This window comes from Callospermophilus lateralis, chromosome 15, assembly GCF_048772815.1.
Source record: "Callospermophilus lateralis isolate mCalLat2 chromosome 15, mCalLat2.hap1, whole genome shotgun sequence".
Taxonomy (NCBI): Eukaryota; Metazoa; Chordata; class Mammalia; order Rodentia; family Sciuridae; genus Callospermophilus; species Callospermophilus lateralis.
This window is the reverse complement of record NC_135319.1, coordinates 42467456-42478472: the sequence shown is the minus strand read 5'-3', so window position 1 is coordinate 42478472 and position 11017 is coordinate 42467456. Positions and strand designations below refer to the sequence as shown.

Sequence of the window (11017 nt, the reverse complement as noted above, 5' to 3'; positions counted from 1 at the left end):
AGTTATTTTTATTTTTTAATTTTGAGGCAGGGATCTTGCTAAATCGCTGAGGCTGTCCTCGAACTTACATACCCCTGCTTAGCCTCCCGAGTCGCTGGGATTACAGGCTTGTGCCACCGCTCCCGGTTTAAGGTTTACTTTAAAAATTTCAAAATAAAAAAATAACAGCATTTTCAAAATACCTAGTAAATTGGTCGCATTATCCCGGGTCAGAGACTAAGGATCATCTGCATCTGGCCTCTCAAGGCATAGGCATGTGTAGCTACTTAAGTGCTCATTTCTATTTACCAAAAATTAGGCTCGGAGGGCGGATCCCTCAAGCCATCTCACCACAAATCCCGGTGACGCACGCCTGTCACTCTTTCCTGGGGCTGGTCTAGTGGGATGGCTGCTTAGAAATCCCACAAATTGGATAATCCAAAGAGGGCGGGGAAAGGAGATACACAGCCAATCAGACTTCGGTCCCATGCCCAGCCAATCGGGTCGGGTCAGTTGGGGCTTAGCCAATCGGGCTTGACGTGGAAGACTTGAGTCAGTGCTTACGCCTCTAGCTCACAGTTGTGTGTAGCGCTGAGTCGAATTCCCCTGGCTTGCCGGGTCCCGGTCCTACCTTGCATTTTGGCTTGTTCTTGGGGAAACCTTGGAAGTCCAGTCCCAGGAACCATGGGGCGGCAGTGGGGGCCCTCCATGAAGGCGGCCGAGCAGGCGGGCTGCGTGGTGAGCGCCTCCAGGGCCGGACAGCTGGAAGCGGGCTCTTGGAGCTGCAGCGGGGTAATCCTGAGCCGCAACCCGGGCCTGGTGTTGTGCCACGGGGGAATCTTCACCCCCTTCCTGCGGGCCGGCAGCGGGGCCCTGACCGCGGCCGGCACCGCCACCCTGCCCGGCGACAGTTGTAGTGACGACCTGCGCCTTCACGTACAATGGGGACCAACGGCCAGGAGTCCCGCCGGCCGCGCGGAGCCGGGTCGTCCTGGACTGTGCACGCCGCAATGCTCGGGCCTCGAACCCGGCCTGGCCGCGCGGCCCCGCGGACGACCCCTGCAACCGCCGCGCAGGGCCGAGTTACTGCTGCTGCTAAGCTGCCCGGCCTTTCGGGCCCACTTCGCGCGCCTCTTCGGAGGCCAGGCGGCCGAGCAGTGGCGCTTCGCGAGCGCCGCGCCTGACGATGAGGTGTCAGAGGACGAGGAGGAGGATCAGCTGCGAGCGTTGGGCTGGTTCGCGCTGCTGCGGGTGCAACCCGGCCAGGAGGCGGAGGAGGAGGTCGGGCCCGCGGTGACCGTAGCGCCTCTCGGGATTGTACCCAAGGGCGCGCAGCTGCTGGCCTGCGGTTCCCCGTTCGGGGCTTTTTGCCCAGACATCTTCCTCAACACGCTGAGCCGCGGTGTGCTCAGCAACGTGGCCGGCCCGCTGCTGCTTACCGACGCTCGCTGTCTGCCAGGCACTGAGGGCGGTGGCGTTTTCGCTGCGCGACCCGGAGGATCGCTGGTGGCACTGGTGGCGGCGCCACTCTGCTGGAAGGCCCGCGAGTGGGTAGGCCTCACTCTGCTCTGCGCCGCAGCTCCGCTGTTTCGCGTCGCCCGCGCAGCGCTCGCCCACCTCCAGCCCGACGCCGCTGCCCTGGCAGATCTCCTGCCGCCCGAGGTGGGCGTCCCGCGGGGCCTGTCCCTTCAAGACCCGGGACCCCCGTGGGCAGCCGCAGCCGTGCTGGTGGAGTGCGGCACCGTGTGGGGCTCAGGAGTGGCCGTGGCGTCTCGCCTCGTGGTGACCTGCCGGCACGTGGCCCCTCGGGAGGCGGCCAGAGTCCTGGTGCATTCTGTCACCCCCAAGTAAGGGCCTCAGGACTGTCCCTCTTTGCTCCTCACCAGGTTTCAGGTGTGGACCTAGACCTTCCACATGGAGGATTGTGGGGGCCTTTCTGCTGGCCTTATGTTGGTGCTTTGGGGATGTAGTGGGAGTAGATGCCTGTGACTCCCCCTCATTCTTGATAGGCAGGGCCTGAATAGAGCTTGGTCAGGATGCCAGGATACAAGCAGATTTGGAATTGGGAGCTGTGGGGCCGTTCCCTACATACAGGACTGGACATTTTTGAGCTCCTTTTCACAGTCTGAATTTCTTGTCTCCTAGCCCTGGACCTCACACCTCTCACTAAGCCCTTTGATCCCATTCCCTAACGTTGACATTTCAGGGACCCAGGACATTGCCCTCTAGGGGTGATGAGATAGACCTTCTAATCTTAATTATCTCTTGCCATTTAGCAGTGGCTGAAAGTTACAAATGTATAGTTCTACCTAAGTAAATGAAGGGTTGAGGCCCAGGCAGATGAATAACTTTGTGAACAATTTTTAGATGATCCTGGTGGGCAGCTGGGCTGACTTCAGATAGTCACTAGTTCCTTGTGTAGCCAAAAATAGCCTTGTCCTCCCTGGGCCAGAGCCTTGGCTTCCAGGCTTGGTTTTTCTGGTGAGGTTTTTCTATTTCTGTTGTAGCCCCAGGTGCTTAATCCAGGCCAAAGTTAAGCAGTATAGCACCTTGATGTTAATTCCTGGCCTTACCTTGCAAGCCTTTTCAAATCTCTTTTGAATTCCCAAGGTTAGCCCAGTGTGGCTAACCCAGCCCAGCTTTGCTACAGAGGGCCCCATGGGTGGCTGACCAGACAGCCATGATTTTAGACAACCATGATTTTACAGGGAAAGCTGATGGTGAGGTTTTCCTGGTAATGGCCCCCAACTCCTCACCCCTCTATTCTTGTTCCTAAGAAAACCATGGGGTTTGTAGGAAAATACCCCTTCAGTATGTAGCAGGATGTCCCTGTGCGGTGTAGGGCAAGTCACTATATGTGTGTAAGCTTCACCCTGCCCCCTCTAAGTGAGCTTACATGTAAATTATTGGACCAGAGACCGGCACTTAGTGTGCTCTGGAAGCACTAGCATGTATATAAACAAGCAGTAAGAGGGCTAGAAGCCCATCATGCCATCTATCATGCCACCCAATAATATATGAACCCATAAGGAGGCAATGAAAAACTGTTCCCATTTATTTGCCCAACTCCTACTACTTGTCATGTGACCCTGGGAATGTCACTCAACCTCTGGGCTTCAGTATGCCATATAAAACAGACAATGTCAAGCCCCAGTACCAAAAATGATAAGAAGAATGGAAATTGTATCAGTGCCTAATTCAGGGTCACGAGGACTAAGTGAAATGATGTCCACAAGACATCAGCACCAGGCCTGGCATGTGGTGCTCAGCAGGTATCAGGTGTTCATTATCATGGCAAGGAACAGGGAACTTTGCATACAAGTGCTCTATTGTTTGTAAAGCATGTTTGGTTAAGTGACATACCCAGAGCTGCCTGGCTGGTTAAGTTCAGGACTGACCCAGATCTTCTGACTCCTAAGTCCATGAATTTTGCTGTCACTCTCATCTTGCTTTCTCCAGTGCAAAACTAGCCTGTCACTTGTTTCCCTTGCTCCCAGGAGTGTGGCCATCTGGGGACATGTGGTGTTTGCCACCCAGGAGACATCTCCCTATGACGTAGCAGTGGTGAACCTGGAGGAGGACCTAGAAGGTGTCCCTATGCCTGTGCCAACTGAGCACTTCCACGAAGGTAAAGGACAAAGGGTACCTGAAGGCAGGCCCTCTGGTCTGGGCTGGACCTCAGGAAGGAGAGTCAGGGTTGACTAGCCATGCCACACCAGGTGGCAGCTCCCTTCCCCTGCCTGCAGAGGTAATGAGTCAGGGTGGCACTGTGAGGTTCTTGTTGGAGGCTGTTCCAGAATGCCCCAGGTGCTGGGGGCAGCTGGTGTACACTGTGAAGGGTAAGGCGTGGCCCTACCCCCAGGCTCTGCAGCAGTGTAGTGTTGGGGGGCTCCTAATGCATTCAGGCTGGTCAGAGGAGTGTGTGGTATCTTCAGGGCTCCCATGGCATGATTAGGTAAATGGCTCAGAGATGCTGCCACATGGTGGGAGATGTCCCATTTCATGGAGACCGTGTGATATAGTGATGAAGAGGACAGATGCTCTGGATCAGCTTCTCCTCTGCCACTGCTGTCCTTGGACAGACTGCTAAACTGTCCTGCCTGGGTCACCACATCTGCAGAATGGGATCCATGCACCTTATCTTGGGTGTGGCGAAGACTGTTTGAGATGTGCCTATAAAGCATCTAACCCTAGGCTCTGCCCTGTACCTTCAAAGCACTTGGGGAGGAAGGTGGAGGCTACTTTATAGCCCTCATCACCGTTTCTTTTCCCAGGAGACTTTTCAAACCCAGGAGGTGATGAATATTAATTTCACAGACATTTATTGAGCACCTAGATACGTGAAAAGAACCGCAAAGCCGGTTCAGTGGTGCACACCTGTAATCCCAGAGGCTTGGGAGGCTGAGACAGAAGAATCTTGAGTTCAAAGCCAGCCTCAGGAACTGCCAGGCACTAAGCAACTCAGTGAGAGCCTGTCTCCAAATAAAATACAAAATAGGGCTGGGGATGTGGCTCAGTGGTCGCGTGCCCCTGAGTTCAATCCCTGGTCCAAAGGAAAAAAAAAAGAACCCCAAATGTGACCGGCTGGTCTTCCTGCAGTGGGGACCTTGGCATGGGAGTATCTGAGTAAAAACTCAAGGGGCAGAGAGGGTGGGGATGTGTTGGGAGCGAGTCCTCCCCTGCTTCACCCTCCTTCCCTCCCTTGCAGGAGATGCTGTCAGCGTGGTGGGCTTCGGTGTCTTTGGCCAAACCTGTGGACCCTCGATGACCTCAGGCATCCTGTCAGCTGTGGTGCAGGTGGACGACACACCAGTGATGCTGCAGACCACGTGTGCTGTGCATGGTGGCTCTAGTGGGGGACCCCTGTTTTCCACCCATTCAGGGGACCTCCTGGGTAACCAGCTCCTTGGCCCTCTCTCACCCTTCCCCTTGCCAGAGCCTCAGTCCTGCCCTGTGAATGTTCTGTGTCCAGCCCTGGGAGGACCCTCTGCCTGGGAAGATGGTGGGCGTTATGCCCACAGTTAGTTCAACCGAGTTTTCAGGCTATTCTGCCTTTGAAGGTGGAGAGGGAGGTAGGCTGAACTGGAAGGGAAGAGATCTGGGCCTTGATCTGTTCTCTGCCACTACTCTGCTGTGTGACCTTAGGTATGTCAGTCTCAAGCCTATGGTTCCTAGGCAGGTAGAGTGAATAAATGAATGAGTGACTAGAGGAAATGGAGGGGTGAGGTCAGGGGTCAATTAGGATTAACTCTGCTCAGCTGCAGCAGATTGTGGCCTGATAGTATTTAACAAGAAACTGGGATTTTTTTTTTTTTTTTTTTTTTTTTAGTACCAGGGATCGAACCCAGGGTCACTTAACCATGGAGCCACATCTCCAGCCCTTTTTAGTTTTAATTTTATTTTTGAGACAGAGTCTTGCTAAGTTGCTTAGGGCCTCGCTAATTTGCTGAGGCTGGCTTTCAACTTGTGATCCTCCTGTCTTAGCCTCCCAAGCTGCTGGGATTACAGGTATAAGCCATCACGCCCATCTGAACTTTTTTAAAGATTTGGATTGTTTAATCTTCTGTTTTTAAAATTTTGGTAATATCAGGTTGTTGTTGTTTTTTAAAATCCATTTAGCTATTTAAAAAGAGGGAGAGAGAAGCATTGTGAGTCAGAAACTGCTAGGATTCTGTGTATAGCACTACTTGTTTATTACTAGCCTTTTTAGTTCTACTTTTTTTTTTCTTTTTTTTGGTACCTGGAATTGGCCCTTTTTATTTTTTTTTTAATTTAGAGACAGGGTCTCACTAAGTTGCTTAGGTCCTCGCTAAATTGCTGAGGCTGGCTTTGAACTTGTGGTCCCCGTGTCTCAGCCTCCTGAGCTGCTGGGATTACAGGCGTGCCCCACAGCACCCAGCACTGCTTTTCATTATTTCTAACTTTTTTCTCTTATAGTGAGTAACCTTACTTTTTCTATCTACAGTATTTTTTACTTGTTTGTTCAACTCTCGTGTATAAACAGCTTTAGAATTCCTAAAAACCTCACAGCGGTGAGCACCAGTTTCAACTAGTACAGTGTTGGGTGTTCATGTGCAATTGTTTCTGTCTTTGACCTTACAGTGTCTGTCAGAACAGTGCTTTCCAAAGGTACTTAGCTTCTCTCTTTCATAGTGGTTATTTATTTGTAATAAGAGTCACAATTTTTCTCCATGTTTCCTCACATCCTGGTTGCTTTTTTAAGCCATATATACAAATAGGTGAATGAAGAAATAAAATTCAGATTTGTGTGCATAAGTTAGTCCCCCCGCACCCCTTGCACAGTCTGTATCTCCTACTCTGTCCACCAAGAGGGACAGGGACACTTTCACTCCATTTGCCAACAAGCGCTTTTGGAACCCAGACCTTGGTTTCTAAATACTATTCCTTAACAAAAGGAACCAAGAACTGGATGATCCCAGGGCTGGAGCAGGGAAAAACCAAGATAGGAGTGTCTTATCCCAAAAAAGGAAGTCCTAATAAGAAGAATGATGGGGCATGTCAAGTGCTGACAGGACCAGGACCAACCCTGAAGCTCCCATTGGAACAACTCAAACAGCCAACAAATATCTGTAGTGTCACATTATAACCCAAAGAAAAGACTGAACATCCGTGAGTCCACATTGACACAAAGAGAACCAAAGAAGTTAGAAATGGAGACAAGCAGCAGCTCTTCCCTACAGAATTCTAATTAATTAATGTAGAGAAGAAATGAGGAAAACAGGGATTCACAAGACACCACAGCAACAGTTGCAGACAAGAGCTAAATGGACAGATGTCGAAAGTAGTGGGCAGAGTATTTGCATAGCCTCAGAATAGCTCCTCAAATATTTAGAATTTACAAAGGTGGAATCCTCTCTTCAGTGGAGAGGCCTGGCAGATACTAGCTTAGCCAGTGGTCAAAGTCAACACCAAAAGTACCACAATACAGGCTGGGGAAGTAGCTCAATGGTAGAGCGCTGCCTCGGGTGGGTTCGTGGTCATACAAAGGACAAACAGTACTATAATAGACATCAGCCACCTCCTGATAACAGACAGACAGGTCACTTCTTTGGGATTCTTCCCAATAATGCAAAACCCCATTGACCCTGGGATAAATTTTGGCCCATTGTACAAAATAACTGTCTTATACTCTTCAAAGTGTCAAGGGCATGAAAGAAGGAAAAGCTGAGGAATCAGCCCAAATTGTCAGAGATTTTGGAAGATGTGACAACTAAAGCAATGTGAGATCCTGGGTTGATCCTGGAACAGAAGGAGGACCATTAGTAGAAAACAGTGAAATGCAAAGGATTCTTCATTTTAGTATAGAAGCAAAGTTAATTTTTTTTCTTTCTTCTTCTTTTTTTTTTTTTTTTTTTGGTATCTGGGATTAAACCCAGAGGGACTTAACCACTGCGCCGTATCCCCAGTTTTTTTTTTTTTCTTTTCCTTTTTTGAGACAAGGCCTCACTACGTTGCCAAGGTTGAATTTGAATTTGTAATCTTCCTGCCTCAACCTGCTGAGTTGCTGGGGATTATGGGCATGCACCACTGTGCCCGTCTAGCAAAGTTAATCTCCTAATTTCCATAAACATTTTATGATAAAGCAAGTTATTACATAGGGGAAAGCTGGGTAAGAGGCATATAGGAACTATTTGGACAAGGCTTCTCTGTGTGAAATTGTCTTTAAAAAAAAATACAGAGCTAGAGTTGTGGCTCTGCGGTAGCATGCTCGACTGGCACATGTGGGGGGCTGGGTTCGATCCTCAGCACCACATAAAAATAAAATATAAAGGTTAAAAAAAAATACAGACACAGCAGGCCAAGCAAAATATGTCTGTGGGTCTGACTTGTCTATTCATCATTCAGCAAGTGTTTGTTGAGGGCCTGCTCTGCCAGGAACTCTTCTCGGCCCTGAGGAGACTTCATGAATGAAGCACTCAAGAGCCACCTTCATGGAGTGGGAGAGAGGGAGGACCAGATAAGTGAAATACACAGTGTGTTAGAGCAGGGTTGTGGTTAGCGGTGGGGTGTGAGGAACAGCTGCCTTATTACAGGAAGCTCGGTGACATCTGTTATGATGGAAGTTTTGAGCTCCCCGCAGGACCTGGAGGTTCCAGAATAGAGATGATCCTCCTCCCACGTCTGGTTGGGCTACCCCTGGCTCATATCCTCTTTGTTTTCTGACTCCTCAACAGGCATTGTCGCCAGCAACACCCGGGACAATAACACAGGGGCCACCTACCCCCACCTGAACTTCAGCATTCCCATCACGGTGCTTCAGCCAGCCCTGCAGCGGTACATTCAGACTGGCGACCTGGGGGGCTTCCATGACCTGAACCGCGCTGCTGAGTCAGTCAGCGTGGTGTGGAGGCTGCAGCGGCCCCTGCCCGAGACCCCTAGGAGCAAGCTCTGAGGCTCTGTCATCCCCTCTCCCCGCAGAAGAAGAGTGACTGTTCTATGCCATACAAGTGATGTTGAGGTTGTGGCCACCTTAGGATCCAGGGCCCACCCAGCTCCAGGACTCCAGTCCCATGGGCCTCAGAGTTGACAGCCTGTTTTGGGGTGCTTTCTTGACCGCCCCCCGCACTTCTCCAGCACTAGATTCAATCATGTTATTTCCCTCCTGGGGATTCAAGCCAGCTACACAGAACTCCGGTCCTGGTAGTCGGGTGCTGCTTGGAAGACTTTGCGTCTGTCCTGCTGACTCCTGGTCTCCCCATGTCGGGGCTGGCAGAGGACTCTGGGCTTGTTCAAAAGACCTTAGCACACAGGGCCTGCTCTGAAGGCCAGAGACAAAGGGTTGGGGTACAGTGTGTCCCTGCTCTGCCACACCTATGGGCAGGCAGGTCCCTGGCCAGGACACCTGGGTCTTCACTCATGCAGTGCCTTCATTTTCCAGCCCACATCCTGGGTCTCAGGGATCTTGGGGGTTGAATGTGTGGTTGGGACTTGGGAATAAACACAATCTACTACTTCTCTATAGCCGACTCTTTCCTAAGAGTTCAATCAGAAGTAGACAAGCACCCGGTAAAGAATGCCCCCTCTCTGTGCTGTTTTCTTGGCAGGGTTTCATCTCACAGGAGTCTCCTGCCAGGCTGTCTCTGGTTACTAGTCATGTCCCAGTCAGTGCTGTCTGGGGCTTGTGGGTCCTAGAGGGTGGTGGTCTTGGCCTGGCAGCAGCTTTTTTTAAATTTTATTTTTTAGTTTTTGGTGGACACAACAACTTTATTTTATTTTTATGTGGTGCACCCCGCGCATGCCAGGCGAGCGCATTACCGCTTGAGCCACAACCCCAGCCCCTGGCAACAGCTATTTAGAAAATTCCTGGGATATGCAGAGGTCTGGGCTGGGCTCCAGGCTGGGTAGGAGTTCCAAGGAAGCCACAGCAACTTCCAGGAGCTAAGACCAACTGTGAGTTGATGCTGTGCACTATGTGCCCAGGGCTCTCAAGAAATAATTTTTGTTGGGAGGGTGAGGCAGGAGGACTGCAAGTTCAAAGCTAGCTTTAGCAACTTAGTGGGGCCCTAAGCAACTTAAGGAGACCCTGTCTCAACAAGGACTAGAGACGTAGAATAGTGGTAAAGCGCCTCTGGGTTCAATATCCAGTAAACCCCTGCACCTCTGCAAAAAATGATTTTCACTTGCAGGTTGAATGCCATTTTGGAGATGGCTAGGGGGCTGATCTAGGCAGGAAGAGGGCCTTGGGAGTATCTTGCTTCTAATATTTATTGGACTCTGGGTAGCTGCAGAAGACTACCGTCATGGTGGTTCTTGCCTTTACAGAGTGGGAACGGGCCCAGGGGGTGAGGTTAGCATGAGAAGTCCTACAGTAGGTCAGGGGAAGCAGGAGGCTGGGTCTGAGGTCAGGCCTTCCTGGGGGTGGGAGGGGAGGATCTATTCCAGAGCATATGGGACCAAGGCACTCAGTCTGTTCCTGGGAGACTGGTGTGTTGGCCCAGAGTGCAATGCGCAGAGCAGCTGCCGTGCAAGAATATGTCCGGGGACCAGAGAGGGGCTTCATCAAGGTGACTCAGGTGCTGTTCTGTGAAAGGAGAGTTCAGAGTGTACCAAGTGGACTAGAAATGGGGACGGTATTCTAGCCAAGAACAGCGGGAAGTGGGAGAAGGAAGTGTGCAACCACACCCTTGTTCTGGGAGTGCTCCCAAAGGAGAAAGGCTGAGGCCCCAGGACCGGTTATGATGGCCTTGGTGAGAGAGAAGTTGACAGGCAGGACTGTGGGCATGGGAGGATTGAGTTCCACAAGAGGCTGAAATGGCCAGATGGAGGGCTGAGTCCCAGAGGGAGGAAGGTCCAGTGGTGCCTGGATTTCTGGCTGGAATAACAATGAGGTGATGACAAGTTCAGGGCTCTGAGACCTCAAGTAGAGGTCTGAGAATGCAGGGTGCTGAGGAGCAGATGAGTTAGACAGTGAGGAGGAAGTGCCCTCCATCTCAGGGCTTAAGAGTTTATTGTTCACGTCAAGATCAAAGTAGTGTCTGACCAAGAAGGGAAGCTTGGCTCCCGTGCAGTATGATGGAGGGGCTCTGCTTCCTTCCCTCCTGTGGCTCTGATGTTGGGTCTTGGGGTCCTAGAGTTCTCCATCAGGTCCTCTACCTGCCTGTTGGTTGGGGGAAGAGAGGAGAAAAGATCCCTGCTTCATGAAATACACCCAACTGTAAACCCATGACAGTCAACTCCAAGCCATCTCTGAATATTTATTGTTAAAAGTTGATTTTTTTTATGTTGATAAAAATATGTATCCTGTCATTCTTTTAAAACTGCCAACTGTGTCAATGGGAAGAAAGAATATTTTAATCATATAGACATTCTGTGTTGCAATGTATCTCTGCCAACAGTCATTGATCTGTAAGAATAAAGAGCTTTTACTGGGAAAATAAAAATGGGATGGGGATGTAGCTCAGTGGTTAAGTGATTCCAGGTTCAATTCCCAGTACCCCCCAAACATATGTATATATAATATATATGTAACATTTACATACATATATATACACATATTTTTTGAAATAATTTTAAACAC

General features: G+C 50.5%; 1 protein-coding gene across 2 annotated transcripts; it reads left to right on the top strand.

Moving 5' to 3' along the window:
• The first annotated feature begins 528 nt into the window (after nucleotides 1–528).
• Tysnd1 (trypsin like peroxisomal matrix peptidase 1) lies at nucleotides 529–8957 on the top strand. Of its 2 annotated transcripts, none has more exons than XM_077105394.1 (4): nucleotides 529–1826; nucleotides 3477–3607; nucleotides 4688–4776; nucleotides 8175–8327. In XM_077105394.1, exons 1-4 carry the CDS (start codon nucleotides 664–666, stop codon nucleotides 8229–8231), a joined length of 1440 nt encoding a protein of 479 aa, XP_076961509.1. In that variant the 5' UTR covers nucleotides 529–663; the 3' UTR covers nucleotides 8232–8327. The 2 variants fall into 2 exon arrangements, with proteins under 2 accessions (XP_076961509.1, XP_076961508.1); XM_077105393.1 differs by having other exon boundaries at nucleotides 530–1826; nucleotides 4688–4873; nucleotides 8175–8957.
• Nucleotides 8958–11017: the final 2060 nt, after the last annotated feature.